We start from the raw sequence: 14,768 nt of genomic DNA, 5'->3' as shown, positions 1-14,768 counted from the left end.
AATTTTTTGTGGAGATCATAATACCAGACCTGATCGTATCCCCAGCAAATAAAACAAATTGCATTTATACACCAAGGCAATTACTGATCGCAAACTTTCACTTGGCTGCCGGTTGTAGAATGCTGGGAGTAGAGGCTCGCATTTGGCTCATAGCACATTGGCTGTTGCGACAAGCCCCACCTCCTTCTCATAGGACAGCCAGCTTACAGCTGCAGCTTATAAAAGAAATGGAATAAGCATCACCTTAATGTTTGAGTAATTGAAAACAGTTATTACTACAATATAAGTATTACTTCCAAAAACAATGAGGAATGTGTAGGTAGAACTAAAATCTTACAAAACTAGTTGCTTCCACTGCAGTTGTCCATGGTTGTGTCCATGCTAGTGGACAGATTTGGTGGTGCTGGATGGACACGTGTTAATGACAGTGTTGTCAACGGCAATTTTCATCACACTGATGCGCCTCCAGTAATCTTCCTCCAGCTCTCACATTTTCAACAGTAAGGTTCCCACCCTCACTGGTGATAGACTGATAGGCAGCATTGGCGAGATTTGACATGTTTACGGCAGAGATATCCGAGGTAGCATAGTGGTTTGCAATGTGGACTCGCATTTGGGAGGACGACGGTTCAATCCTGTGTCCTGCCATCCTGATTTAGGTTTTCCAAGATTTCCCTAAATCGCTTCAGGCAAATGCCGAGGTGGTTTCTTTGAAAGGGCATGGCCGACTTCATTCCCCATCCTTTCCTAATCCGATGAGACTGATGACCTCGCTATTTGGTGCCTTCCCCCAAATCAACCCCCCCCCCCCTCTCCCCCTTCTCAGCAGAGATATCCCTCATAACATTTTGTTCTCTGAATTGTCGTTTCAGTTTGGCCTGTGCAAACTCGGTTGCATTCAGATTGCAGTTGTATGGTGGCAACTAAATAAAATTTAATGAAAACAAAATATGATCCCTTTCCACAAAACAAATAATTAACAAACTTTATACTCAACACCCCTTCTGGCTGCGTTTCTGCCATTTACAAAATCAAGCTGACTCGGACATAAGTTGCAAATTCCCGTATTGCACAAACTTTCTCATGCATACATTTGCATAGTTCTAATGAAATATCACATTCTCAGCTTATGTATGCCATTCTCCATCCATCCGTCCATGGCTGTAGTTTCAGTTCATACAAAAGATGAATACTTTACGGTCCGTAATTCAGTTTCACAATGCCAGCACCGTTACTGTTTGTTTTAAATAAAAGTTTGTATCTCCAGAAGTATGGAGGTTATTGATTTGAAAATTTAACACTATGGTTGTGTTATCAATAGAATTTGGTATACAAAGTATGAAATAGATTAATATTTAATAGTACTACTTAGATTCGTAGAGGGTATGAGGAATGTATTGCATGCAGCTTTAGTCAAGGACATGGCTCGCACGGCCCAGTAGCCAGAGTGTGTGAGAAACAAAATCTGCTCTCCTCATGGCTCCATGCCAAGCTACGCTTTCAATGCAAGATGACAACTCATAATACAAGGGAGGATTGAAAAGTTTCGGAATCACCACAAGAGTTCAGCACTATTACAACACATATCACATATATTCATTGGACTGTTGCCTGTAAACACGTGCCACATCAGTACTCTTGGGGAAAAAACTGTTGTGGTAATGTGGCTCTGTTGTTCCTGCAAAGTAATTTGCGAAGAGTAAAAAATTGAGATTCGAGCAGTTATTAAGTACTTTGTACAGAAAGGTATGAAAGCAAAGGCATTGATGCCGATTTCCAGAATACACTGGAGGACTCTGCTTCTTCATATACAACAGTTGCCAAGTGGACAAATGAATTTACATTCGGTCAGGAGTGCTTAGATGATCCGCGCAATGGTCAGCCGAGACGTCATTACTCCAGAAATAATTGCAAAAGCACACAAATTGGTCACAGAGGATTCAAAGCGTGTGAAATTGCTCACGCTTGCCAGATGTCATCTGAAAGGGCATATCGTATTTTAACTGAAAAATTAGAAATGAAAGAATTATCTGCAAGATGGGTGCCGTGACTCTTGACGCTGGATCAAAAACGCACGAGAATGGACATATCAGAACAATGTTTGGCCTGTTTTAAGAGAAACGAAGAGGATTTTTTCACCGGTTTGTGACCACAGATGAAACTTGGGTGCACTACTATACCTCAGAGACAAAAACAGCAGTCAAAGCAGTGGAAACGTGCCGATTCTCCGCCACTCCTTCCGGTCGTGGCATTAGTGTTCTAGGAAGCAAAAGGGATCCTGTTTGTACTTGTAGATTATCTCCCCACTGGGCAAAAAGTTACTGAAGAATACTATGCTAACATCCTGGACAAATTGCAACAAAAAGACCGAGGAGGAAAGTTAGCAAGGAAGAAAGTGATCTTCCCTCAAGACAATGCGCATCCGCACACATGTACCATCACCATGGCAAAATTACACAAACTAAGGCATTAATTGTTGCCACACCTGCCTTATTCACCTGATGTAGCTCCACTGGACTTCCATATCTTACAAAAACTGAAACTTTTTCTTGGTGGATGAAGCTTCACTTTAAATGAAGAATTGATGGCCGGAATTGGCAACTGTTTTGCAGGCCTGTAGGAAACTCATTTTTGAGATGGGATCAAGGCAATGGAACATCGTTGGACCCAGTGCATTAACCTACAAGGAGACTACACTGAAAAATAACAAACATTTCAGTGATGTAAGTACTTTTTTTTTCTATTTCGTTCTGAGAACTTCTCAAACTGCCCTCGTAACTTGCTGTGGTACAATCAGATGGCAATTTCTCGTCGTGCCTACTGATATGCTGTACAGTGCTGTTCACGACACAGTCCATCAACCACAGTTATTGTTGATGAGCAGCGGACATGTTGAGCATTTACAGTAATGCTGCAGGCTAAAGCAATGAACTAAAGTTTGTACTGTACTGAAATTGGAATCCTGGGTTTCCTGCTCACTACACAGACGTGCTGATGTTATGCCAAAGTTGCCGCTGCTACCAGAGCTGCAGTGAATACTCTTGTAATCTCCCTCCCATATACAAATTCCAGTTCACACCTCAGCCCATTGCTATTCCACTTCTAAACTCGCGTCAGTATTGCAGAGGCTCTCCAATATTGGAATAGTGCCTTGGCAGCGAGTGAAATGGGATTAATCCTGCCTGTACATCGTGTAAGTTGATGTTTCTGCCTCAGCCTATATCATTACTGTAGATATAGGTGAGGAACATAAACTGTATGTGATTAATCTTGAGTGCTTGTTATAAAGATAATCTTTACTGAAAATTGATTGTTATGCTAATTATTGCTTTTATAACAATGAAAACAATTTTTGATAATGGAATGTAATTGAATAGATAAGATTTACTCGTCAACCGGTGGCAGAACACAGATGGAACACGGCATCTTTCCTTTCCATCCCGTCCGTCAAGTCTTCCCTGACACGCAGTTCTGGGTGATTTTCCCCAAATCTGTGCCTTTTCCTGGACCTCTCCAGTCCTTTTCCTTCGCCTCTCTTCCTTCCCCTTCAGCTCTTCTGCCTAGAGGAGCAGCCTCTGCCTCTGAAAGCTTGCCTAGCAACCTAATTATTGCTTTTGTACCGTACAAAGTGCTATCTGTTGGTTATTTTGCACACTTTTTGGTTTCAATAAAACCCTATGTCATTTCAAGCATGTGTAAATTTTTACATCACTACCTATGTTATTTTGCGAAGTATTGAATTTTCAAGTGTTAAGACTTTTGGCTAACCCTGTATTATTAATAATTAATGTGTACTGCTCTTCTGAGTCGGCACCAATTCACGGGAGAAATCGTGTACAAAATAATAAAAACGTGTCACTGAACAATTATTACTGTCAGTCGTGACTAATGCGTGTGGCCAGTGGTTGAAAATACTGCTACAGTTGTAAGAGTCTTTTATTTAACACACGACCAGTTTTGAGCTATTAATATGCCCATCTTCAGTTGTCGTACTGGAAACGGTAAGAGACTAAAAATAATTTTTACACTCGGAAAACGCACAAAGAAAACAAAAAATCCATAAATTTAAAAACTGGCGGTCGGGCTAGGTGCCGTGAAACGTAAGTCGGTGCCAAAGTGACGTCTGGCAGCACTACGGAAGACTGCCCGGGTAAAGAAATGTGTAAATAATACCGGAACACTTACGCTCGGTACTGTGACCCCGAGGGCCGTGTCGGACGAGTAGAAGACGTGGTGTGCTTCCGACGGGCGCAGGTAATACGTTACATAAATTTTATGTCACAGCTTCCACTCAGTTTTACTACAGTTCTGTGCTGCCTCGGTCAACATCTTTCTTTACCGTGCGTAATGCACTGTTAACATTTTTTGTGTAATGTTTTTTAATGTAAATCACCAATTCAGATTGCGAATGGCCGGGCTAGTGGTCTCGCGTTCTTCTTCCCGTCAATAGATGGCAGTACCTCTGCCACTCTGGTTTACCAGTTTGCTTCCTCCTTCGTGCCTGCTCTACTCCGAGCTCTGCACTCGTTGGTAGCACACCGCACCTTGTACTTGCCACTGTGGCTCTCGGAGTCACTGCACCGAGTGTAAGTGTTCTGGTATTCTGTGCATATTTCTTTACCCGGGCAGTCTTCCGTAGTACTGTCTTGTGTCACTTTGGCATTGACTTAGGTTTCACAGCACCTGGCCCAACCAACAATTTATAAATGTTTCCAAATTTATGGATTTTTATGTTTGCTGCTTGTAAAAATTACCTCCTATAACTTCCTATTTTCAGTAAGACACCTGAAGACGGGCGTATAAGAGCCCGAAAGTGGTCGTGTGTTAAATAAAACGACCTTGCAACTGTGGCAGTATTTTCAGCCTCTGGTATAATTCTCAGTTGTGGATGTTCCTCCGACAGGATTGATTGTAGTGCGTGTGGATTAAGTTTTGAGAACAAGAGTCGGTAATATTTAGTATCGATATATTTTAGGTCGGCACCGTAACTGGCGAGCTTTTAAAATTACCGTAGTTTTACAGGATTGTGCTACCTGACCACGAAATTGTTCCACTTGACCTCCTGTAGGCATTACCGGAAACGTGCAGTGGTGTTACAGTAAACAACTAGAGTTGTGATTAAGAAAAGTGCATCACACTGTGAATTGATTTAAGACAGTTGTGCATATACTGTCAAGTGATTCAGCATGTCCTCAGGAAATATCACGGTGAGATCTCGTGATAAGCTGACTACAGTGCCGTCACCCTCAGGTGCAATAATATTGTTTGACTAATACTACTGATAAGGTTGTCGATTGACTGTTTAGTGGGCAGTGACAGCTGTCCTTATACCAGGGATGTTGCAGCTGTGTCAGATATTTAGCACGGTAGCTGGAAAGAAAGCAAATCAATTTGTAATTATATACTTGAATTTTTTGCAATGTAAATGTTCTGTCCATTTTCAGCACGCATTATCAGATTCAGCAGACATAGAAGTTGTAAGAGAATGGGCAAAGCTTCAAGTTACGAGACAGACTAGTGATATAGTCTGCCGTTCACTGAAGGAAATCATTTCGGCTGGTAGCTCACTTCGTTGCGACAGAGACTTTCTCCGTGTTGTTCTACTTGATGCTGAAAAGAAACTTAATGCACTTGATGAAAGATATGTAAGTATTAGCTTTTGTCCTACATACACATTACATATGTAAGCTGAAATAATATACCATTGGACATATGCAGTGCATAGTTCTAGTAAGTAACTACTAAAGCACTGAGTGGTCTGTATTTCCAAATACTTACTTCTATTCTTTCAAAGTGTTGTTGTTGTTGTTGTTGTTGTTGCCGCAGTCTTCAGTCCAGAAACTGGTTTGATGCAGCTCTCCATACTGCTCTATCCTACGCAACCGTCGTCATCTCTGAGTAACTACTGCAACCTACATCCTTCTGCGATTTTTACCCTCCATGCTTCCCTCCAATACTAAATTAGTGATCCTGTGATGCCTCAGAAGGTGTCCTACCAACCGATCCCTTCTTCTAGTCAGGTTGTGCCACAAATTTCTCTTCTCCCCAATTCTATTCAGTACCTCCTCATTAGTTACGTGATATACCCACCTAATCTTGAGCATTCTTCTGTAGCACCACATTTCGTAGGCTTCTATTCTCTTTTTGTCTAAACTATTTATTGTCCATGTTTCACCTCCGTACATGGCTACACTCCATACGAATATTTTCAGGAAAAAAGACTTCCTGACACTTAAATCTGTACCGATGTTAACAAATTTCTCTTCTTCAGAAACACTTCCCTTGCCATTGCCAGTCTACATTTTATATCCTCTCTATTTTGACCATTGTCAGTTATTTTGCTCCGCAAATAGCAAAACTCATCTACCACTTAGTGTCAAATTTCCTAGTCTAATTCCCTCAGCATCACCTGATTTTATTCGACTAAACTCCATTATCCTTGTTTCGCTTTTGTTGACGTTAATCTTAAATCATCCTTTCAAGACACTGTCCATTCCGTTCAGCTGCTCTTCCAGGTCCTTTGCTGTCTCTGACAGAATTACGTCATCTGTGAACCTTAAAGTTTTTATATCTTCTCCATGGATTTTAATACCTACTCCGAATTTTTCTTTTGTTTCCTTTACTGCTTGCTCAATATACAGATTGAATAACATTGGGGATAGGTTACAACCCTGTCTCACTCCCTTCCCAACCACTACTCCCCTTTCATGCCCTTAGACTCTTATAACTGCCATCTGGTTTCTGCACAAATTGTAAAAGCCTTTTGCTCCCTGTATTTTACCACGGCCACCTTCAGGATTTGAATGAGTATTCCAGTCAACATTGTCAAAAGCTTTCTCTAAGTGTAAAAATGCTAGAAATGTAGGTTTGCCTTTCCTTAACTTATCTTCCGAGATAAGTCGTAGGGTCAGTATTGCCCCTCTCTCTCTCTCTCTCTCTCTCTCTCTCTCTCTCTCTCTCTTTCATCCACTGTGCTGCTACCTCTGGTTGTTACGGGAGGTGGAGGGTAAAGTGTTGTCGCTCCGTCAACAGTGTTGCCATTCTTATTACTCCAGTTACACTGCTTATGAAATCTAGAAGAAATCAAAGGTGAGAGTCTATTTGCACCAGTGCCGATACTTTTGAATTTATTCACCATTCCTGCTGAATAGACGGCAAATGTTAGATTTGGGATGATGTCGTGCACTTGAGTAATCCAGTGCCTGTAAATATTGAAATATTCAACTTTTTAGCTTCTTGTGATTCCTTGTAAGGTCTACTGTATCATTACTCCTTTCAATACTTATTCCCATGTTAGCCATAATGGGGGGAATTGAGTATGGTTTGTAATAGACAGCATTTAACTAACTCACAAACACCTGTATATTTTATACTGTGTATTTTTCATGTAGATTTTACAAAATACTGCTCCATTTTCTCAAACAAACAGAGATTTGTACCTCTCACAACTGTTTGTCCCAACCAGAGAAGGGACTGTCTAAAAAAGTAACAGAAAAATCATGGAAATTTGCTTTTTATTTTGCAGTACTGATTCTGACATATCAATGATTATACTGGTTGTTACATAAAACTGCAGTTGTTCTGTAATAAGTACATGCTGATTCTTAGAAGTCTTTGGAATGACCTTTTCACAAAATTCCTATCATGTACTAAGCAACATCACATCTTTAAATAGTGATCAGATATTAAAATACATTTACAGCAGTCTTCAAAAGTTACAGAAATCAGATAAGCTACACACAGTCCCCACAGCCTCAATGTGATCAGAGAATGGAAACGTGGTCCAAGTAGTCTGTGTTCTTATCATCTGTGAAACTGACTAAGTTCAACCGTGGGTGATTTTAAAGCACCTGTAATACATTCAAAAATGGTGACGTTGGTTTATCTGTCAATTCTCTACAAGCTCTTGCAAATACATATACTTCCTAATCCAAGATACTTACCTGCTATAAACTTCCAGCTTCATTTCACATTCTGATATATCACTGGTACATGTGGACAGGTAGGCATCATATTTCTGTGTGTTTGTGGCACAGACAATACAATAGTGTACGTGATTAGGTCCCTTAGCTGACAAAACTGGGAAGCTGTCACATCATAGTATAGGCACAACTGTTGTGGCATGACCAAAGATGTTGAGTCTGATCTGTGGGTGACCAATGATATTAGGTAAGCTATTAGTGCAATATTCACTGACATATATTTGTTATTCTCACTTGTGCTATCTTATTAAAAGTAGACGATCGAAACTCTTACATCATAAGACATGCTGCATGTAATATTAGAAACTACAGTACAAAGTCCATCTACAGAAAATTATGTTGGGCTTCTTAATGAGGTGTGCCAGTCAGTGTAGAAAATGAAATAATACTGATGTAGTAACAAATGGTATGACCCGCCAGGTTAGCAGAGAGTGCTAATGCGCTGCTTCCTGGGCTCAGGTAGACGCACCAGCCCCAGATCGAATCTGCCCAATGGATTAACGATGAGGGCTGGTGTGCCAGCGAGCCTGGATGTGGTTTTTAGGAGGTTTTCCACATCCCTCTAGGTGTAAACCAGACTGGTCCCCACGACCCACCTCAGTTAAGACACGCAGACATTTGAAACGTGTTTGCACTCATTCATGATTTACACTAGATGCAGACAGCTGGGGTACACTGTGTCCTGGGGGGGTGGGGGGAGGGTTACGGGGTGGCGGCAGGAAGAGCCTCCGGCCAAATCAGATAGTCAGCACTCCAACTCTGTGAAAGGTGCGGGACAAGGTGCAAGCAATACTAAGTAACAAATGGTACATTAGAACCAGTTACAAATTTTATATACCATAGCCAGTACAGTTATTTCAACAATATATGACAGTACCGATGTTGGAATCTACAGGTGTTGTCTGAGGGAGGGGGACCTACTTTAGATTGCCTGTATGAGGAATCTAAATTACTGTAAAAGTCAATGCAGAAAGAAAGTATTAGCTACTGTTTTGTGGAAGATAGCCTCATTTACAGCTTATATTTGAAAGTCTTGTAGTACCAGCTGATTCATAGCTCTTACATGATGTCATGTTACATGTACAAATGTAACATTCATTGTCTAAAAATATGCCGGGCATAGACGTGGGGCATATTAGTCACACTAAAAGCTAAAATCTCCATTGGTAAATTATTAACAGGAGGATCATATTTTCCTCAAAACTGTAGCTACTACTTCCATTTCGCATAAAGTTGTTGTTATAAGCTTTAATCGCCAATAATTGCGTGGATATTCAAACACACTCACTTGGAAACAATAGCTGGTTACATGACAACAACTCAGTATCTCTCATTCGACTACCGTGCCGTGCCGTGACACGCGGCCAGCGCCGTTCGTAGCTAGGTGGCGCTCCCACGCTCAGCCGAGTTGCGGAGCGCCTCTATCACCATTTGCGCGTGCTGTCGTGGCGGCACTGTTAAATGTCGTGGCACTGTCACAACACTTTTCTCCCCTTGAAAAAAAAAAAACACTCACTTCCTTGGAGACATGGACAGTGAGGAGACATCCGTGGCCTCTTGTGAGGCCCCGAGAACATCCCACGGAGAGACAAGAGAGTATGGTCGAAAATGTCCAGGACGGAAGCTCGTCCGTGGAACGTGCCTCCTGGACGAGATGATGGGTGAAAACTCCGGAGCAGCATCCGTAGGTGTCGTGGACCTGGGGGTGTGCTCCAGCGAGATGGGTCCCGGAGAAGGCGGCGTATTCTGAAGCGGTAGAGACGTCGGCTGCATAAACACGTACGGTAGATCGGCAGCAGCTACAGGACTGGCTTCTCGGGCTGGTGGAGGCGAAGGAAGGGGCGGTGGAACCGGCGTGGCCACCACTCGTGGGCGCATCTGGTCGTAATGGCGAACAACCGTGCCGTCGTCCGTACATATTTCACAAAGCCGGTGGCCGCGAAGAGCCTTGACCACCCCTGGAATCCATTTAGGGCGAGATCCGTACCCTCGTGCCCACACGTCGGCACCCACCGAGTATTTTCCCGCACTAGGGGACACAGCACAAGGCCTGACAGGGTGAAGCAGGTGCAGTAGAGTGCGCGGTTGGCGGCCGTGCAAGAGTTCAGCAGAGGCGTGAAGCGATAAGAACTCAGAAATTGCAGCAGAGCGTCATCTGTGGAAAAATCACTAAGGAATTTTTTCATCTGGCTTTTGAAAGTGCGGACAAGGCGCTCGACCTCCTCATTCGATTGCGGATGGAAGGGCGGTGCTGTAACATGACGAATCCCTTGTCCAGTACAAAAATCACGGAAGGTCTGCGAAGAGAACTGAGGGCCATTGTCAGTGACGATCGTGGATGGAAGACCTTCTAGCACAAAGATTTTGGTCAAAGCCAGCATCGTCGCCGCAGTGGTGGGTGACGGATACCGAACAACAAATGGAAACTTCGAGACGGCGTCGATCAACAGTAGCCAATAAGTACAGAGGAAGGGGCTGGCAAAGCCAGCGTGCACCCGTTCCCATGGCTGCGCCGGATCAGGCCACGGAGAGGGCATTGTACGAGGTGCAGCCAGTCGTTGAGCACACTGACCACACGCAGCAATCGTGTGGGCGATGTCCAAATCAATACCGGGCCAATAAACGTGCCTGCGGGCCAGGGACTTAGTCCGAGAAATCCCCCAATGGCCTTCATGCAATAGTTTGAGAACATCTTTGCGAAGAGAGGCTAGCACCATGACCCGTGGAGATGCGCCATCCGTGGCCAGAACACCACCACCATCACGAACAGATGAAGGTGCAAGGCATGGTAGTTGCGAAGGGGATCCGATGCCCGGCCTTTGGTCCTGTCCGGCCAACCCCGTTGAACAAAACCGATCACCTGACGCAGGACCGGGTCCGGCGCAGTACCTGACGTGACCTGCGAACCTGTAAGTGGAAAACCCTCGACCGCACGACGTTCTTCCTCATCAATGTGGAAACAGAGTAGTTCATCACGATCGAAAACCGGGTCGGGGCCCATCGGCAATCACGACAATGCATCAGCGTTGGTGTGCTAGGCCGTGGGGCGATAGTGAATCTCATAGTGAAAACGAGAAAAGTATAAGGCCCAACGTTGCAGGCGGTGAGCTGCCTTATCCGGAAGAGACGCCGATGGGCTGAACAGAGAGACCAGTGGCTTGTGGTTGGTGATGAGGTGAAACTTAGAACCATAAAAAAAAAGCGCTGAACTTTTATAGAGCATAATGATAGCGAGCGCCTCCTTTTCGATTTGAGAGTAACGCCGTTGCGCATCGTTGAGGGTCTTGGAAGCATAGGTGATGGGTCGTTCCGACCCATCCTCATACCGATGGGCGAGAACAGCCCGTAGGCCATACTGTGATGCGTCAGTCGCCAGAACCAAGTGCTGACACGGACAGAATGTGGCAAGACAAGGCGCCGACTGCAAATGAGCCTTCAGGCGGACAAAAGCCTGCTCACACTCGTCGGACCAACAGAAAGGGACGTTTTTGCGTAACAGCTGATCAGAGGATGAGCTACCGCCGCTGCGGATGGATTGAATTTGTGATAATAAGCAATCTTGCCTAGAAACGCCTGAAGTTCTTTGACCGTAGACGGCCGGAGTAGAGGGTTAATGGCCGCAACGTGCTGACGTAGAAGACGTATACCCTCACGGGACAAGTGGAAACCAAGATACACAATGGAGGGTTGGAAGAACTGTGACTTGTCCAGATTGCACTTCAACCCAGCCGAATGCAAAACCCGAAACAGTGAACGCAAATTGCGAAGGTTCTCCTCAGTGGAGGCCCCCGTGACAACAATGTCATCCAGATAGTTGATGCAGCCGGGAACGGAAGCCGTGAGCTGTTCCAAAAACCGCTGAAAAATGGCCGGCACGCTAACGACGCCAAATGGTAATCGCTGGTACTGATACAACCCACAAGGAGTGTTGATGACGAGAAATTCCTTGGAAGAAGCATCCAACGGCAACTGATGGTACGCCTCCGATAAGTCAAGTTTGGAAAAGAGCTGGCCCCCAGTGAGCTTGGTAAATAACTCCTCAGGACGGGGAAGAGGAGAAATGTCAGTGAGGCTCTGAGCGTTGACAGTGGCTTTAAAATCGCCACACAATCGCAGACTCCCGTTGGGTTTAGAAACCACCACGATTGGCGATGCCCATTCGCTGGAGGTAACAGGAAGGAGAATCCCTGAAGCTGTTAACCTGTCTATCCCAACCTCGACAGGTGCACGCAACGCCACCGGAATAGGGTGTGCCCGGAAAAAATTAGGGCGAGCTGTAGGTTTAAGAGTAATGTGGGCTTCAAAATCCTTGGCACGACCCAGACCAGCAGAGAACACGGACGGAAATTCAGAACACAATCCATCCAGCTGTTGATACGGAATATCCTCAGAGATGAGGTGCTCATCATCATCAACGGAGAACCCGAACAACTGGAAAGAATCATAACCGAACAGGTTTTCAGTGCCCGCATGATCCACCACATAAAACGTGAGGGGCCTAACAACAGACTTGTAGGCAGTGGAAGCATCGAACTGGCCAACGATAGGAATTTTCTGTTTATTATAAGTTCTCAGATTTCGCGTAACTGGAGACAAGGGAGGGGAGCCCAACTCCAAATACGTGCGAGAATTAATGAGAGTTACTGCAGAGCCAGTGTCCACTTGCATGCGAATGTCTTTATCCAGAACACGAACAGTAACAAACAACTTATTTGTTTGAGAAAGCACACAGTTAACATCCGTGTCCGATGCCTCGTCCTCGTCGACAGGAACTTTAGGGGACCGACATACAGAAGCAATGTGGCCTTTTTTCCTACACGAATTACATGTGGCCCAACGTTTCGGACACGTGGCCCCGTCATGCTGTGCGAAACAACGTGGACGAGAAGGAAGTGCGGAACGAACCTGTTTCTGCGGTTGCTGTTTTCGCTGCGAGCGTCGCGGCCCAACGCGACGTTGTTTACGTGAGTGAACCGCCGCCACATCTTCGTTCCCCTGTGAAACAGGCAAATTGTCCGTGTCGAAAGTTGACTGTACAGACGTTCAATCCCGTCTCCAGCCATCCTGATTTAGGTTTTCCGTGATTTCCCTAAATCGTTCCAGGCAAATGCTGGGATGGTTCCTTTGAAAGGGCACGGCCGATTTCCTTCCCAATCCTTCCCTAACCCGAGCTTGCGCTCCGTCTCTAATGACCCCGTTGTCGACGGGACGTTAAACACTACCCACCACCACCTTGACTGTACAGCGCCTCCGTCACACCACACGTCTATTTGCGCGCCAGCAGTGTGAGACACTTCAAAGGATTGAGCGATGCTTAGAACTTCAGACAATGACGGGTTTGGCAGTTGTAGGGCACGTTGTCTAACTTCTTTATCAGGAGCAAGCCCTAGAATAGCATCCCTAACCATTGAATCAGCATAAGACTCGTGTTGAGTGTCCGTGACAAACTGACTCAGACCGTGTAGTTCCGCCACCCGAGCCCGGTAAGATTGATTGGGCTGTTTACGACCCCGGTAGAACGCCACGCGGGCGGCAACGATGTGGGTGTTTCTGCGGTAATAGTTAGACAATAAGTCACACATTTCTTGGAGGGACAGAGAGGCAGGTTCCTGCAGAGGGGCTAACTGAGATAGCAGCTGATAGATCCGTGGGGAAATCCAAGATAGAAATAACGAATTAAACATAGGAGTGTCGACAACGCCGAAAGCCGAGAAGTGTTGCCGCAAACGCTTCTCATAATCCTCCCAGTCTTCAGCGGCCTCGTCGTAAGGAGGGAACGGAGGCGGAGAAGAGGAAGACAGACGATGAGTAAGCGACGTCGACAACACCTGAACAGCAGCCGTCAACTGTGTTTGCTGTTCAATGAGTGCTTGCATAAGCTGTTCCGTGTCTGCCCCGTCACGAACACACAAATCCACAACGCAGTGAAAATATCCGACCTCGTCGCCAAAAAGTGTTATAACCTTTAATCACCAATAATTGTGTGGATATTCAAACACACTCACTTAGAAACAATAGCTAGTTACATGATAACAACTCAGTATCTCTCATTCGACTGCCGTGCTGTGACATGCGGCCGGCGCTGTTCGTAGCTAGGTGGCGCTCCCGCGTTCAGCCGAGTTGCGGAGCGCCTCTATCGCCGTTTGCGCGTGCTGTCGTGGTGGCACTGTTAAATGTCGTGGCACTGTCACAACAGTTGTAGTGTGGTTTAGGTGGTCCGTACAGGCAATCCAAAGTAGGTCCCTTCTTCACATAACACTTGCAGGTTCCAATATCTGTACTGTAATACATTGTTGAAATGACTAATGACATGGTGCAACCAACTATGGTTTTCCTGTTTCATTATAACACTGCATGGTGAAAAAAGATTCACCTAGTGTGTGTGTGTGTGTGTGTGTGTGTGTGTGTGTGTGTGTGTGTGTGTGTGTGTGTGTGTGTGTGTGTTTGAGGGAGCGAGAGATATTTATTTTAATACATCAGTATTATTTTATTTCCTAAACTTACTGGCACACCTCATTAAAAGGCTTCTGTGGTTGGACTGTACCACAATTTCTAATATTACACGTGACATAATATCTGATGTAAGAGTTTCAATCCTTTACTTCCAACAAGATAGCATGTGAGAGAATAACAAGCTTATGCCAGTGAATATTCCACCAGTACCTTACTTAATGTTATTGACCATCCACAGATAAGATCGTAAACATCTTCAGTCATACCATAACAGTTGTACCTATACTATGACATAGGAAGTTTGTTTTTGTCAGCTAAAGGACGTTATCACAT

At 44.7% G+C, this 14,768-nt stretch overlaps 1 protein-coding gene and 1 long non-coding RNA gene across 2 annotated transcripts in view; one reads left to right on the top strand and one right to left on the bottom strand.

Moving 5' to 3' along the window:
- The window catches only part of LOC126143151 (uncharacterized), a 243,123-nt gene that overhangs the window by 61,072 nt on the left and 167,283 nt on the right, over positions 1-14,768 (bottom strand). The gene's annotated exons all lie outside the window — the stretch shown is intronic.
- LOC126143129 (disks large homolog 5-like) overlaps positions 1-14,768 on the top strand; it is an 87,827-nt gene that overhangs the window by 49,760 nt on the left and 23,299 nt on the right. The window contains exon 6 of the mRNA XM_049915339.1: positions 5,445-5,645. Within this exon, the coding sequence (XP_049771296.1) occupies positions 5,445-5,645 (201 nt within the window). The remainder of the gene's footprint in view (positions 1-5,444; positions 5,646-14,768) is intronic.

This window comes from Schistocerca cancellata, unplaced genomic scaffold, assembly GCF_023864275.1.
Source record: "Schistocerca cancellata isolate TAMUIC-IGC-003103 unplaced genomic scaffold, iqSchCanc2.1 HiC_scaffold_782, whole genome shotgun sequence".
In the NCBI taxonomy this organism is placed as follows: Eukaryota; Metazoa; Arthropoda; class Insecta; order Orthoptera; family Acrididae; genus Schistocerca; species Schistocerca cancellata.
This window is presented reverse-complemented; position numbering and strand designations above follow the sequence as displayed.